Source organism: Melozone crissalis, unplaced genomic scaffold (genome assembly GCF_028551555.1).
Source record: "Melozone crissalis strain CALT ecotype California unplaced genomic scaffold, PUWL_Pcris_2 ptg000042l_1, whole genome shotgun sequence".
In the NCBI taxonomy this organism is placed as follows: Eukaryota; Metazoa; Chordata; class Aves; order Passeriformes; family Passerellidae; genus Melozone; species Melozone crissalis.
This window is the reverse complement of record NW_026535820.1, coordinates 4,213,021-4,229,113: the sequence shown is the minus strand read 5'-3', so window position 1 is coordinate 4,229,113 and position 16,093 is coordinate 4,213,021. Positions and strand designations below refer to the sequence as shown.

At 37.0% G+C, this 16,093-nt stretch overlaps 1 protein-coding gene across 6 annotated transcripts in view; it reads left to right on the top strand.

Annotated features, from left to right (window-relative positions):
* Window positions 1-15,717, top strand: part of CUNH8orf34 (chromosome unknown C8orf34 homolog) — a 149,726-nt gene extending 134,009 nt beyond the window's left edge. For 5 of the 6 annotated variants that reach the window (XM_054285175.1, XM_054285171.1, XM_054285173.1 and 2 more), the window contains 2 exons: window positions 153-631; window positions 5,977-6,434. In XM_054285175.1, coding sequence (XP_054141150.1) covers window positions 153-631; window positions 5,977-6,216 — 719 coding nt within the window. In that variant the 3' untranslated portion in view covers window positions 6,217-6,434. Of the gene's footprint in view, window positions 1-152; window positions 632-5,976; window positions 6,435-14,733 lie in introns of those variants that run through there. The other variant, XM_054285176.1, reaches the window with a different exon arrangement.
* Window positions 15,718-16,093: the final 376 nt, after the last annotated feature.

Here is a 16,093-nt window from a genome sequence, read left to right as displayed (position 1 = left end):
TTCTGATACTTTTATTTTAAGCATGAATGGATTTTCTCTGCACAGGTTCAGGTTTTCACTGACATTGGAGAAAATCAATGAGGGTTTTAAACCAGAGAGAAACAGATAGTGAGTTCTTTCTTTTCCATTTGTTCATGTGTGTGTGTGCACAGACATTGAGAAGGACCTCGCACTGTGGGAAGAAGCAAGGCTCTCAAGAAGCCCTGGTGTCCAGCATCCCAGTGTAGTTACCTCTGACCACCAAGGCGCTCTTCAAGCTGCACAGGGTCCAGCCCCAAGGCCTCAGGTGCCAGCTCCGACCGGGAAGAATGTTCAGCTCCAAGGAAGCAAATCGCCGCCACTGCCCACCAACAGCAGAACACAGGTCTCCAGTGTCACAAACAGCAGTGCACAAACCAAGAGGCCAGCAGCTCCAGGGAGCAGACCTATGACCCCAAATAGCTTGTTGTCACGGCCTCTTACCCCTAGCAACCAAGGAAATAGGGAAGGCATTATTAGCATTCAAAGAAGCAGATCTTTGTCATCCAAGAGCCAAATGGGGAGGACCCTCAGTGCTGCTTCAGGGCTTTCTGTGCAAGTGAGTGGAGATGTTGTTGGAACTGTCACTACTCAGAGAAACAGTTTATCAGAAGTAAGATTTTCAATTTAATGTTTTTGCTATGTTTAATAATGCCAAGACTTGATTGCATTTTATGTTCAAGTAACATCAGTATACCTAATGTAACCTACTGTGCTGAAAAGAACTTGAAATAGAATGATCAGAAAATTAGCAAGGAAATACTGCTCAGCTTTGAGAGGTACTCATTAGAGAATGTCAGTCTTATTACAGAAATCATACTGAAACACTTGTGTGCCCCAAATTTACCATGAACTCAGTAGGGCTTTGCCTGTACAATGCATAGCAGTTTTATTAGCATTACAGTTTCTAACAGGTGCATATCTCTGGAATATTAAAAAAACTTTATCTAATCTTTATGATCCATGATATTTTTTTTCCTGCTGCACTGGCAGTGCATGATATTTTCTCGATCTACTTTTTATTTCATGTTTTTGGGCAATTGGAATGATTAGATAGGCATCACTGAAAGGACAGGTTTTTCCCAAGCACCAAACTGAATTGCAGGAGAAAATGTCCAACATTGTTGAATCACTGTCTAATACTGTCTAATACTATATGCATGGTAACTAGGCTAATTTACAGCATAAAAAATTCCTGTCACATATTATTGGCTTTATAGGATTAGTCTTTGTTTAAAACAAAACAAAAGAAAAGTTAAAGTACCTTGTAAATTCTGAGTAGGATTCTCCTCTGCTAACCTTAGCTGCCTTAAAGATAACTTCAGTGTGTGGGCAGTGGAAATAAAAGCACCTGTGAAAGAAAACCCCTGCTGTCTATCTCTATACATGCCTTACAAAGGTGAGTCTTTTCTCAGGATATGCCAGTCCTTCCATACTGACTTGAGAAGGAACTATGTGTCTAGACTGCTGATTTTTTAGTGGTGGAATATGTTGGTTTCCACCATTATTACCAATCTCTTTGTAATCCATTTGTCAAAACCTGGAGATCTTTTTTCCAAGACTGAAAATAATATCATACCTTTAGATTGTTTCTGAGGAGTATCATCTGTTTTAATAATCTGTTGGGTGTGACACTTGATACAATGTGTTATCAGTTTCATGACTTCTAAAGGAAATTTCAAATGTTGTTTATGATAGTGTTGCTTAGGGTTGCTTTTAGAAAAATTGGAGATTAAATAATTAGTATAACTCTTCAATTAATTATATGACATCCATTATTTGTTGTGAAGGAAAGGAAATGAGGCACAGACTATTCTAAAATTTGGGGAAGAAATCTTACTTCAATTTGGTGGTGAAATAAATACTCATTATTTTGGTGTTTGAATGACAGTGCACTAATCCCATCACTTGAGCTGTTCCTTCACTTAGAATTGAATATCCAGATTAAAGACATGAGGACTGAAGGTGACTACAGTTCTCCTGAAAGTGTCTTCACTGCCAGTTTATCTATTTTCAAGCCACATTTCCCATTTAAAAAAAAAAGAAAGACAATTTTAGCAATTTTTTTTTTTACCAAAAAAAATCACTTTGTATTCTCTTTTGAAGTATGGGATGTGTTTGTGTGTTAGAATTTCCTCTCATACCAGAAAATGAGAATTGAAATTAATTTTTAACTAAAATATGTTCAGAAGAAATGAAGGGTTTTATTGTCTCCAACTAAATTCTTCACCCTTCTTTTTCTTCTTTTTTAGGCAGTCTTGTTCTTAAGTGATACACAGTCATGTGATGCCAAGTAAAATGATTGTATATGCTCCTGAAACTATGTGTATGTAATGTGTGAGAGATATCCAGTCTGCCCACCACTTTTGATCTTTCCTGTAAAAAGGCAGACAATTAAAAATGCTTTCTTCCAGAGCCTTTCTGTAGTTATGGTAATAATAAGCAAGAGTCCCATTTAATTTGCTGTGTCTTGTTACTTCTGTTTGCTGATAGCTCTCACAGTAAGTGTCCTGTTCTGCCTTTAATATATGTATATATTTGTCTCAAGAATTTTAGGAAGTGAGCAATATTATTATGCTATTTTCCAGTTAGAATAGCATGTCCAGATTCAGCCAGCAATCCACTGTAAAGCTGATGTCAAACCTCAGCATTTCTATGCAGGATCTTATCCTCTGTTAAAATCCCTTCTAGAAGTGACAAATTCTTTTCTTTCTCTTTGCTCACTGGGTACAATAGTACCTTGGCTGCTAGTGACCCAGCTCAGACCCTATTTATCCTTTTTGACATGCACAAGTGACCTTTGACATAATGGAAACTCAGCTTGGGACTAGCTCTGCTTCCAAAGGGAAAGCTGGTGGTACAACACATTCACACTGAAGACCAGGTTGGGAAGGCCCATGGATATCAGAAAGAAGCTGATGGAGATGTGGCCAATCTGCCACTCCCAGCCTCATTTTTGAAGCGTTATACTAGAAGCTTTCAAGCTGTCTTTTGCCCACTTAAGTTCCTGGTCACTTAGAGAAGTGGATTTAGACAGAACATACCCAGGAAATACATCTGCTCTGTGACATTTTTTGCCATGTTAGACATTTCCTCCCATTTGTGGTCATATGATTTCACTTTCTTGTGTCACAGCTTGTCTCTGACCATGGAGATATATTTTAAAAAGGCAAAGATGGTTTGGGGTAGGAGAACAAGAGTCCTGCCTGTCTTTGTACTATTACAGATCACAAACATAAAAACTCAAGGCTGATACTGTAATTTATTTTGCAACTTTCATTGCAGATTTTGTATCCTCTTCCTGTATAAAACCAGTAAAATAAAAGAGGGGACATTATCTTTATTCTTATTAGCCTTATAGTCTCAACTGGGAATTTCTACTGGATGTAAATACACTGTGGTTATATTGCCAATCCTATGGAAGATACTATGATAAAATTTTTTGCAAATAACTCTGCTTCCTTACTTTTAGATTATGTTAATGGAATTAATCAGTAGAATGTTGATATATATTTGATGAGAATAAGTCAGTTGAAAAGAATGTGACTACTGGGTGCCAGGAGCATGTTTTACCCTAAGGAGCTTGATACACTTATTTATTTACTTGCTTATTTGTTGGGAATTTTAACATATCTCTCAATGCCTTATGTATGCTTCCTAGATTGTAATGTGTTTCAAAGTAACATAATAAGTCTAAATAGAAAAATATTACTAATAAATACAATTCAAAGTTCTTAAGCTTTAGTAAAGTTCATGCTGCAGCATGGGTGGTTCAATCTTGTTACAGCACAAATCTTAAATAATTTGGCAAGTACTTAACATATCAGCTGTTAAGAATGTTTTGGGTTTTTTTAATGCTCAAGACTTATAATGATCTGAGATTTTGTGGACAAGTTTCTGCCTCCTGGCACACATAATATTACTAAGTTCTAACAGGTGTGTTTTATTATCAGCTCTGTTCAAGGCTGCATCGAATTATAGCAAAGAAATGCTACCTAGAGAAATAGTTTTATTATCTCTATAAAGGTAATAAATCAGGGTTCCAAATCCTTTGGCAGAGATACTTTTATGCATGGTCCTAATCCTTTGGTGTTTTGTAGAAATTGGCAAAGGAATGTTGAACCCTGCTTATCTCTTTAGGATGGATTCCATTAAAGTGACACAATTCTGTGATACTTGTCAATAGCTGTTGAGATGAAAATACCACTGACTCCCTTGTTTGCCATATCATTTTCTGAACAGAAGAAATTTTGCAATCATTTCATTTATTCAGATAATTCAAAGTGGTATTCAGCAATCCTTATTAGTCTTATTAGTCTGTCATTGTTGAGAGCAGGAAACTTTGTCTTATTTGAATATAGCCTTGATTAACAAAATTTTTACTTCAATTTACTGGAGTATAGAGCATAACTTGTGATGAGGACTCTCTTTTTGGTCAGATACTCTCATTCTGTTCCCCTGTCTGGCTCAGGACTTTGCTCTGTGTTTTTGGAAGATTAAAAAGTGTGTGGATCAGTGTGAGAGTCACTCATCCCTACTGCAAGAATCCTGTTCCTTGAACAAAAACATGTTCAGTGTTGTAGGCAGCAACCTTCTCCAGCACAGCACATTGGAAATGACCATACATGAGTGAGGCCTGAAGCTCCTGCCTGAATTTACTGCTGGCCCATGGCAGCAGTGTTTGTGAATTTTTAGCACGTTACTGACAGAATTAATAATTTACTCCCAGCGAGCTAGATCTTGATTGAGCAGCCTTCAGTCTCCCTAAGCTGATTTAAACAAGCCTGGATTCTGTATTTAAATCAGATAGCCTGAGAATAAAATTTATGTTGCAATACAATTTAAATATGTAGATTCTCATTTCAGCTGATGTAACACAAAACAGGATTATTACCCCCCTTTTTTTTTCCAAGAACTTATATAAATCTGGCCAGTGATTTTATGATATCTGGCCAAGGTTAAAGTTTTCTTTTATAGACTAAACTTGCATGTTTGAACTGCCTTTGAAAATAAAACTGTGCATTCCAGTCTCATCTCTCCCCATGAATATTTCAAAGGAATGTGTCAAAGTATTTTATATGTCTGTTTGTATGCCTGTTCACATACATACGTGTGTGTCTGCATGAAAAAATATTCTTATACGCATACATGTAAACATTATATTAAAAAGTACGCAATTTTAAAACATTTTCAAAAGCTATATACAGCTGCATATGCATTTTTAACCATGTAAAACATTTATCCTTTGATTTTTTACATTTAACATGCAAAACTTTTACATTTTGATGTTTTAATGGTATCTTAGAGACAAAAGTTTCCATAACATTTGTTCTTCCTAAGCCTTCTCCTTATGCAGCAAAACCATAGGTTCTAAATCAGGTGTCAGATTCTTGTACTTATTAGACTAGAAACAGTGAAAATTTTGACAGATCAAAGCCTCACTTAAGCAAATTGCATTTGAAATGTCTGTTCAGTGCAAAAACTGCAGGATCAGATGTAATATCTGCAATTTTGTCTTGTCATTGCATTTCCAAGATGAGTATGTATGTGTCTTACATATCTGTATTTATAGTGGAGAGGCAGTGAAATAAATCCCTTCATTTTAGTGTGTTTGGGCTTGATTTTTTTTGTTGTTGTTTCTTTGTTTGGTTTGTTTGTTTACTTTTGATTATGTTTTAGTTTATATTTTGTGGGGTTTTGTTTGTTTTTTGGGGGGGTTGTTTGTTTTGGGGTTAGTTTTTTGTTTGTTTATGGTTTGTTTTGTTTTGCTGAATAGATTAAAAAAATTTCCAACGAGCCTGCGCATCCTCTACATTTTGGTTTTATTTCACAGCAAGTTATTTATTTGTTTTAAAGGCTTTCTCCTCTCTAGTTAATTGAGGCTAGTGTTTGCTGCAGACTTCATTTATACAGAACAATTATCTGTCATTTTATCTAAAATAGATCTGTTTGTGGCAGGATGAATTCTTACAACAGCTTCAACTTGCTCATCAACCTTGGATATTGCCGAGTGACACAGAAAGTGAAGGAGTGGAAGCTGACCAAGACAAATGTAAGTATATGTGTAAGGACCAGATAAAATGTCAAACCCCTCAACTGTACTTCTATTTTCCATTTCTTCAAATACTGTGGAGATGTCATGCCTGCTCTCAGGAGCTTTTCTCACAAATACCGATAACTTATTTGTCTGAAGGCTGAACCTTCTAGGACTGATCTGCAGAAGCTTTCCTGTAGTCACTGAACAATGACAAAATGATGACAGAACACTGTTTACTTAAGCTAAGTGAAACAATTTGTCCTGATGTGTTAAAGTAGCTGTTCCAGAAAATAACATGAACTTGAAATAGATAATCTGTTTCATAAATCTGTATTTACCAGCAAAAAAAAAGCAAAGTAAAAAAACTCCAGGTCTGAAGAGTAGAGCCTCCTTCCTTAGGTCTGACACTCAATTATCTGTATTTTGATTACATTCTTTGTAATTCATCTGTATAAATAAAAGTTCTTAATCATACCAGTAATCCTTAATATCATACACTCTTCGAAGTATTTGTCTAATCATGGAAGTGAGGGTCAGCAGGATCAGAGCCTAAATGGCAGAACAAGTAACAGGCTATAAGTTGCAATATTCTCAAATTGTAGCAAATTCTCCCTGCCTACAAGGTACCTGTAAATGATCTTACTGTTTCACATTATCTCTCTTAATTCACAGTAGTTTTGTGATCTTCAAGGGTGAATATGCAAACTGCTTCCTAACATATTGTAGGTGATGTACTTGGAAAAGAGCAGATGATTTAATCAACATGTTTAGAAAACTCAGTCCTGGTTTAAACATCAAGAGTTAACATATGAAAAAGATGTTTTCTTTACAGAAGGGAACAGTTCTGTAAGGGATTAAGGATTCATAAGAAACATGCCAGATAAACAGATTTTTTTTTAATTATGCCACTTTAAATAATTGTTTTTTACTCATACATCAGTTTCACAAATTCATACATAGCCCAGAGTTTGCCTAAAATTTAAATTTACACAGTGAGATCCTAAAGAGCATGTGCAGGTCTTTTTGAACACTAGTAAAATGTTACAATGAGATTCTGTGCATCCATCTGATTTTAGTCCAAGGCTGTAAGTCCAGTTTGACTTGCACCAGAGCCTTTCAGTTGCCTTTGAGCTGAAGCTCATCTTAGGTGGCTCAAGAGAGACTCTGGGACCTGCCTTTTATGTCTATGCAATTTTTCCTCAGTATTTTCTGTAATGAATTTGCAGTCCCACAAACATTGGTAGGACTGGCTGTGCACACACAGCTAATTATGTGCACACACCAATGCTAATTATGTGACCAGGGAAACTGATGCTCCAGGACATATCAGATGCACACCATGGTCTTGTGTAGCTGCTGTACTGGAATTGTGTGGGTGTGAGGACTTGTGAGCACCCAAAATCTTGTGCTATAATATTCCAAGAATATTATAGGTCATTGCAATTGCCCAAAAAACAAAGTGGCGAGTTAAATATTAAAAGCATGTTGTTAAGGTCAATGTCCAAAAGCCTCTTCAACAGTGACAGACTTGAGCAATTGACCATCTCCCTCAGAAGCCTGTTCAGTCTTCACCCTCTCAGTAAAGGAATGCTCTTGATGTCAGTCTGAATCTCTCCTGGCACAGCTTTGAGCCTCTACTTTGGCTCAAAGTGTTCTGTCACTGAATACCAGGGAGAAGAGATCAGGGCCTCTCTCTCCACATGCCTTCCTCAGGAAGCTGTGAAGTGAAGTCAATCCTCAGCTTCATTTTCTCCAAACTAGACAAGCCCAAAATCGTTAGCTGCTCCTCACGGGTCATTCCTTCACCAGCTTTTTTGCCCTTATCAGGACCCACTCAAGGGCCTTCACATCCTTCTTAAATTGTGGTGCCCAGAACTGCACACAGTGCTCCAGCTGAGGCTGCACCAGTGCCCTTCACAGTGGGATAGTCACCTTTCCTGAGCAGCTGGTGGTTCTGTATTTGATGCACCCCAGGATGGGCTTTGTCCTGTTGGCTTCCAGGCCATGCTGCTGATTCTTGCTGTGCCTGCTGCCAGCCAGCACCTCCAGATCCATTTCTGCAGAGAGGCTCTCCAGCCACTCCTCTCCCGGTTTATACTTTTGCTTGATATTAGTCTGTCCCAGCTGCAGAATCTGGTGTTTTGACTTGTTAAACTGTGCCATTGATCACTGTCCAGTGTTCCAGTCTGTGTAGATCCCTCTGCAGAGGCTCTTGTCCCTCCAAAGAGTCAGCAGCACCTCTGAGTTTGGAATCATCAGCAAATGTGCTAATGGTGGATTTAACTCCTGCCTGCAGGTTGTTGGTAAGTGTTTTGACCAGAACTGGCCCTAGAATTGATCCCTGGGGAGCACCACTGGTGACCAGTGGCCCCCTTTGAGCTCTGCCCTTCAGCCAGTTCTTCACCCAGCACAGCCTGCAGCCACTCCTGCCACAGCTGGACAAGTTGTCCTGAAGGGTGCTGTGAGGGACAGAATCAAAAGTATTCCTAAAGTACAGAAAAACCATGTTCACCAACTTCCATCCATCCATCCATCCATCCATCCATCCATCCATCCATCCATCCATCCATCCCCAACTGGTGAGTGACCTTATCATAGACGGCTATCAAGTTAGTTAAACAGGTTGACCTCAGTGTAGTTAGCTGTAGTTAGCTGGTGCACCCTCATATCACTGTTTCTGCTACTAAAACTAAAGGGATAAAACACAAATGTTTTATTAAAGTAATACCTCCTGTAACTGAAATCTAATAGTGAAAATTTTTATTAAAAGTAACTAAGGATGGTAACATCCCTGTCTGAGTTTTTGTGCTAGTGATATTGTCAAGAAAGTGCAGAACTGCCACTGCTGACAAAGAGAAGCTGCCAATTCCTGGTTGTGAAGTGGAGCCAGCAAGGAGCTTTGGCACGCTTGCTGTTGCCACTGCTTGTAGGTAGACCAGCTGGCAAGATTACACATAATTTTTCCCCCCAAAGTAATAAATCTGTGCGGGTATTTTTTGTGTGATTTAGTGTTGAGAAAGCCCAGGAGTCCATAATTTGTGAGTTTGAGCAGAAGAGCTGCAAAATTAATCTTTACAATAGCAACACCTGTTCTTTGACTTAGCCTTTGATAAATTACATGTGGATAATATTTACCACATTCTTTGACTACTTTGAGATAATAGCAGCCAGGTGTAAAGCTAGTTTTTGGTAGTGGGAAAACAATGCAGAAAGAGAAACTGTGTGAGTCACCTTGAGTTCTTTAAAAGTAATATCGTCTGGTTAGAGTTTTAGAAGAAAAAGAATGAAAAAAATAAGAGGGGAACAGTTTCAAATGTATTCAGATGTAAGAGTTTAGAGAGACTATTTTCAAAGTAAGTGATAACTGAACAGAACTGGGTCACTGGAATCTCAGCATCTCTTGACAAGCATCATTTGCAAAACAGATACAACAGCACATATCTCATCTTATGGAAATAAGATCTTGGTTCTCAGTTCTTGTACCTCAGACTTTACATTTTAAATTCTCCAGGTTCTCTGACAGCATTTTAAAAATTTATCCTTAGCAGCAAGTTTCAATGATAACTAGAAGTCAATAATTGTTAAACCTTCATACTAATTATGACAACATTTTAAATCAAATAGCTACTCACATAAAAGAGTTTAAATTATTCTAGCTTAAAAGATTTGTTATGTTAAAGAAGGAAAGAAAAATATTTTTAAGAAACTTTGTTGATCTTTTAGCATACTCCTTCCTTTTCCTCTTTGTGCACTTAATTAAGTTTGTGGCCATAGATCAGAGAAAGAGATAGTGTATAATTATTTGCTCTTGTAATGTACATTTTGTTATTAAAAATAAAAATTAAGACGTGCATTTTAAGAGCTATTATAATTTAGAAACAAAATATTTTCTGCTTGCAAAATGTGTTTTCCTTTGAAACTCTCTACGCAATGAGAGATGAAAATTGTCATGCAGCATGATCCAAAATCAAGGACCTGTGGCGTCCTTTTAGAGTGACTAAAAATGTCTCTAGACAGAACCTCATGTGTGTTCTTCCTCTGTGATTCTGGAGACAGTTCCCCATTATTATCTGCAGTAGTTTGCTTGTGTGCTGATTCTCTGCGAAGGGTTTTCAGAGAATGCATAGAGATCATTCTTGGAAAAAGGAGGGATCTGGAGAAAATATTTACCACTTGCATAATCCTTCAGTTTGATGAAAATTCTTTGAGCTGGCAAGAATAGATTTTCCTCTTTATGGGGTACTGATGCACAGAAACAGAAGAACCACCACCAGAACATTTTTTAGACAGCTTTTATGAGAAGAAATTCATCCCTTTCAGGGGTCTGACAAGAGTCTGCTTGAATTTTCCCTTGAGAAAAAGACCTAAAAAGATTGAAGATTGGAAATTTCTAAGTATCACTAGCTTCCAAGAACCTTGAAAAGACAAAAGACAGGGATTTGGGTATAATTTGACCTGCCATCTGTAGTCTTGGCAAGGATTGCTGCCCAAAACATTAAATCTGCTTTCTTGGGTGCCAAACTCAAGAAGTAACCCATACAGGAGATTTCTCCAGGTCACACAGCCTTGGACATAAAGGGTCCCAGTCCATCTAGCAGATGTACATGATAGGTGAATGAAGTAGACTCTTGAAAAGCTTGCTACTTGTTAAATCCATATTAAATATACCCACAGAACATTAAGGACTGGAAGGCACCCTTAAGGATCATCTGTGTAAAAACATTCTTTTGTGCTAATCTGCTTAAGGCATGCCAGTTTCTGTAGTTAATGGCACACAAAGTTGTGTGTCTATTATCACTTCATTCCAACTTGCCAAAAGGAGCACTAGATGCTCGTTTCTAGCTCAGTTGATCTGGGGCAAGTCTTGAACTCTTGCCCTCTGACCTGTGGGTTTTGCTACTCTTCATCTGCAAACTCTTTGCTGAGGTTGACTGTGAAAGGTCTACTGCTGATAAATCAAATGTTCATTGGGAATAAGTGGGATTTCTACTCCATTCATTCTTGCACTGGTCTTGAAACACTGCTGTCAAAGACACTCTGCTGATGACTTCAACAGTTGTTGAAGGAAACCTTCATTTTCCCATTTGCACGTCTGCCTAGGGAAAAAAACTAAAATAATGAAAGATCAGGGTTTTTGTAGACTTGAGAAATTCAGACTGTCTTCTAGTAAAATTCCAATCCATACAGTATTTGTCCATGGGTAAAGTTCCTTGCACTAAGTAAATTCACATGCCAAAACAGTCAATTTATCCTAATTATGCAAGTAAGTTTTCCTAAGATTTGGAAGATTGCTTGGCCAGAATTAACAATAAGGAGGAATCTACTGTTGGAATAGGTTTTTGCTGTGAAAGTTTGCTTTTGCTAGGGCCAGGTGCTATTCAGTATGAGTAAGAATGACAGAATCAGGGTTAGAGGAGCAACTGTTGATTGCAGGCATCTACGCAAACACATTCCATTTCTGTCATTCAAATTCAGCTGTTTGTATTTGTGCTCTGCTCTGATAGAGCATTGGAAATGTCTCTTTCAGGGGGTTTGAGTTTAGGACAAGGCTAGATGTGGTTTCTCTAGAAAGTAAGGTGCTTATCAGGCATCACTCAAATGTTACTCAATTTTATGTCTGATTAGTAAGAGCATAATTGTTGTAGTTGGCAGTTTTTCTCAGTGAATAATTAATTCACTATAAATACACACTTTTTTTTTTTTTTTTTTTTTTTTTGTCTCACAAGTGAATCTGTCCCAAAAGTAAACTTTTAGACTTTTATCCCAATTCATGAATCTTCTGCAGATGTTGATGTCCTTCTTTCCTTTAACATTTAGAGTGGTAATACAAACTGCAGTAAAAAATTCATATCTCTCCCTTCCATGTAATCTCTGCAAAGGGTGTCCTAAAAGTTTTGTCTGCTTGGGATATGAGTTATTTACTAAATTTCTGCAGTATGCACTTATGCTTATTAAAGAATGTTGTCTCTCATGCCTGACATTGGCTTGGCTACATATTTAGCTTGAGACAGTTCTATGCCCTCTTCAGAAATAGGACACCAGAAAGGGGATTGTGCTTCTTTAAACAGAATTTCTCCTGGCCTATTGGATGGTCTTGGCTGGATGTCTTGTGACACTCGTGGCTGAAGCTGCATCACTTCATATAACTGCTTTCTGGGTCTGAAAGTAGAAGAGAACAATTTTCTAGCATGGTAACCTGCCCATTTCAATTTAATTATTTATTGACGGTGAAACAAATGTAGAGATTCACATTATTTCTACTAGAAGTCAGATGACTTTTGGACAGTGAGTGGTGAGTTCAAATGCAACTAGAAAAAGTTGAAGTTAGACTCAAGTTTCCTATTTTTTGAATGGATGTGCTTAAACCCAAACCTGCAGTAATCTTCTTATATTATTAAGGCTTTAAGGCATGTTGCTTTATTTATACTGACTAATATTTGGTTTCACTTTGGAAAAGTCCACATTGGACTAAATATTTAGTATGAGAAGGGAATTTTCCATTGCAGGGAGTAAAAAAAAAAAAAAATTAAAACCTGTTTTAGTGCAGAAAGCTCTTTTCAGTAAAGCTTCCAAACCTACAGATATCTTTTTCTACAGCTTGCCTTATTATGCTAAACTTGGATTCCCAATGACATTTAATGTAATAAAAAATGACACTGTAATTTAAAAAATGGCTTAGAGAATTATCAGGACACACATTAGGTAAATTAAAAGCTGGCTCAATGAGGAATCAAAAACTTGAGTTTCTAATGGGAAGATGTAGATGAATGGGGCTCATTAGGGTCTGATAGGTTTGGATAATGGGTGGGAAGGACAAGTTGAAGTTATTAAATTATATGAATCCCCTGATATAATGGCCAGATTCCAGTAAAATGCACTTTATTATAACCAGATGAAGTATATTTAAACCAAATGAAATATATCTGGCACCAGAGAAACATATCTGTCTCTGCCGCAGAATAATGAGGCTTTGTCCTGGAAAGCAGTGACCTAATGGATTTAGGATGGTCATAAAAGATCATCTCAGTGTGAGCTCTCAGCATAATGCTGTCACAAAGAAGGGTAGACCATTTCTTGAATGCCTTAGAAGTTAAGTAGCAAAGTAATTATTCCACATAATATCAGTAAAAAAACCCATGGGTTAGGTGTCTTTCCATTAAGACAGATTGGGATTGCTCAATGGATTTCAGAGGATGATTAAAAATGACCAGCATTTGAGAAACCCTGTTAGGAATTTGCCCCACTCACATAAAGACATTCAACCAGGAACTTCAGAGATAACATGATTTCTGTAGATAGATGTTTAAATAAAAAAGATTCATCGAACTGTGACAAAGGAAATTAAATGTTCTGTCCTAGCAAGCAGGAGCTTCAAGTGTTATAAGCAAAAAATAAAGGACACGATGAACTCAAAGCCATTAACATGTGGTTAACTTCTTAAATTAACTCCTCCAGATAAGACCAGTCCCTGGGTCTTCTGTGGGTAACAGTCACAAGAAGAATCTGCAAATGAAACAGGCTTACACATATTTGCTTTTCTTTATCCCACCATAAGACAAGTCCATTACTTATAGATCAAACTGTGATACAGCTTGAATATCTGCTAAAAGAAGCACCTCCAAGGAAAACAGCTGAACATTAGGTATAAATGACAAAAAGCCCCCAACCATATAAAGGTAATCAAGGAAAAGAACTGTTGCTAAGGTTTCCTAGGCTTTTTGTCTTGTGTTTTGTTTGTTTGGTTAATTTGTTTTTGTTGTTGCAGAGGTTTTCATGGTATGTGCCTTGCTTTGTTGGTTATCAATACAGAATCACATACAAAGTCCAGGCTTATCATCTGACAGAATGAAAATTATTCCAATTGTATTAAATTAATTAGCTGGAGATAATGGAGAGAACTTGTTCCTGCCAAGTTTCTTAAATCTCCCAGAAAGGGCTTGCATATTTAAATGTTCAAAAGGAGTGAAACTGCTGTGCCTGATTTCCTGCAGTGTTTAAAAAAGGAAAGGTGGAGGCTTCTCAGGTAACACACAGATCTTTGTGCAGTCACCAGTACAATTAAATGAGGTTGTGGTGTTTATTTCCGGTTCATAACCTCGATTCTCTCACTGGATCTATGTAATAGGTCCAGTTACAGCATTATATTTTCTACAAACTATGGAGAGGGCAGGTTGTGTTCCAGTCAGCAACATTTGCAAAACAGTCCATTGCAATCTGCATCTGTAAATATTTTTTAAAGCTAAATTTCCATTTGCTTTGGGGAAGGTTTTCAACCTGAACACAAGCAGAAATTAAAACATTGCTATGTCAGCTTATCTGATTCATCACAGGCGAATATTATATTCCACGTTTTCTGAAACACAGGCTACTTTTTGCAGTCTATTACCACTATTGAAAAAGAAGTAGCAGAAAAAAAACCCTCAAAACCACTGAATAATTGGAACAAATAGTATAACTAAGGGCAGTGTTGTTTGCTTCTGAATGTTTTAGAAACAGCAAAAAATAATTGAGATTCACTAACATACTGATCCACATTGCTTATTTAACTGTGAATTCAGCATAATAGAAAACTCTTACAAAATGAAAACATGGTGAAGGATTAATTTTCCCTTTTCTCCTGTTTTTGTGTACATTACATTTGAGCCCTAATATCTGTGTTTTTCTGTTTGATTTCACAGGTTTGTGAAATCAGTGGAATTATTGAAGAACAATTTAATAAAAACCAAAAATATGGTGATCAAAACTACACCTGAAAAATTGCTTTAGTTTATACATAAAAAAATTAAATGAAGTTATTTTTCTAGTATCAGCAGCACATGAGTGAAACTACTCTGATATGAGGATGCTGTAATGCACTGAATGAGACTATTTACTGTGGTACAGTGGCCTTAGGAAAGAAGGGTAATTGTCACATTTTAGTATAAATTTGCTACAATATTTTTTTTAGTTCATACCCCTATTGTTTTGGATTGACATTTGATAAGCTAAATTCTGCCTGACCAAAACAAACTTTGCCTAAAGATTGTATGTATTTTAACTTGTCTAAGGTTTTCTACTCCTTATATTTTTGTAATCTTTGCTCCTTTTTAGATTAATAAACATTAAAGTATTTGCTGCATCTGCCCATGTGTATGTCCCATTCAGGTCTCACAGAGAGCTGGCTGTTCACTCATAGTCACCTGCAGAGAGAGGTCAGGCAGGGGAATGAGTGAAAGAGTGTGTGTGGGTAGCAGAAACAGGTGCTGCTTGTGCTGCATAGCTTTGTATTGAATTTATCTACTTTGATCTTTAAAACAAATAAAGACTCTGTTAAAAAGGGGGACATAATAAGGAGTGGTGCATGCATGCAAAAATAAAGCACCCAAAAGGAATTTCATATATTATGATAAAGTCTTAGTTACCCATGTGAATTACTGAGACAAACTTGCTGTTTAAAATATTCTATCTGGTGTGTGCTGTGTGCTTGGAACTTTAGAGGATGTGTTAGCACAGACATCTAATGAAGGGATGTGGCAGTTGGATTTACTGATTTCATTTACCTGTTAATTCTGTCAAGTGTGTTCTCAGTTTCCTCTGTCTTCAATTATGTATGCTCGGGTCCTGTATCTTTGACAGAATAATACAATGAAATTGCTTGCAACTATTAAAAAAATACAGTATTACAAAGCATCTATTTGTTTAAGAAATAAAAATGAGTTGTCTGTCATAAGTGTTTCATAGTGTGAACTTTTTTCTGCTGTCTCACAAATGCAGAGTGCTAAATACACAGAAACACTATTGTCTGTGTTAGTCATGAGTGAGTTAAATGGAAGTTAATATTGTGGTGAGCAAGTACTTGCTTTATGTGTCATCATAGTGTACAGTTCCTATATGTAAAATGTTTGGCATACTGGGATAGTGCCTTTAAGTTCATTTCAAGAAGGTACTTTGTTAATTTGTCATCAGTAAAGGAAATCTGTAATGCTGTGTGCATTTGCAATATGCTTGAGGGCTCGTTTCCATATGGGGGGTATATTGTCATTGATTAGTCAGTTGTGC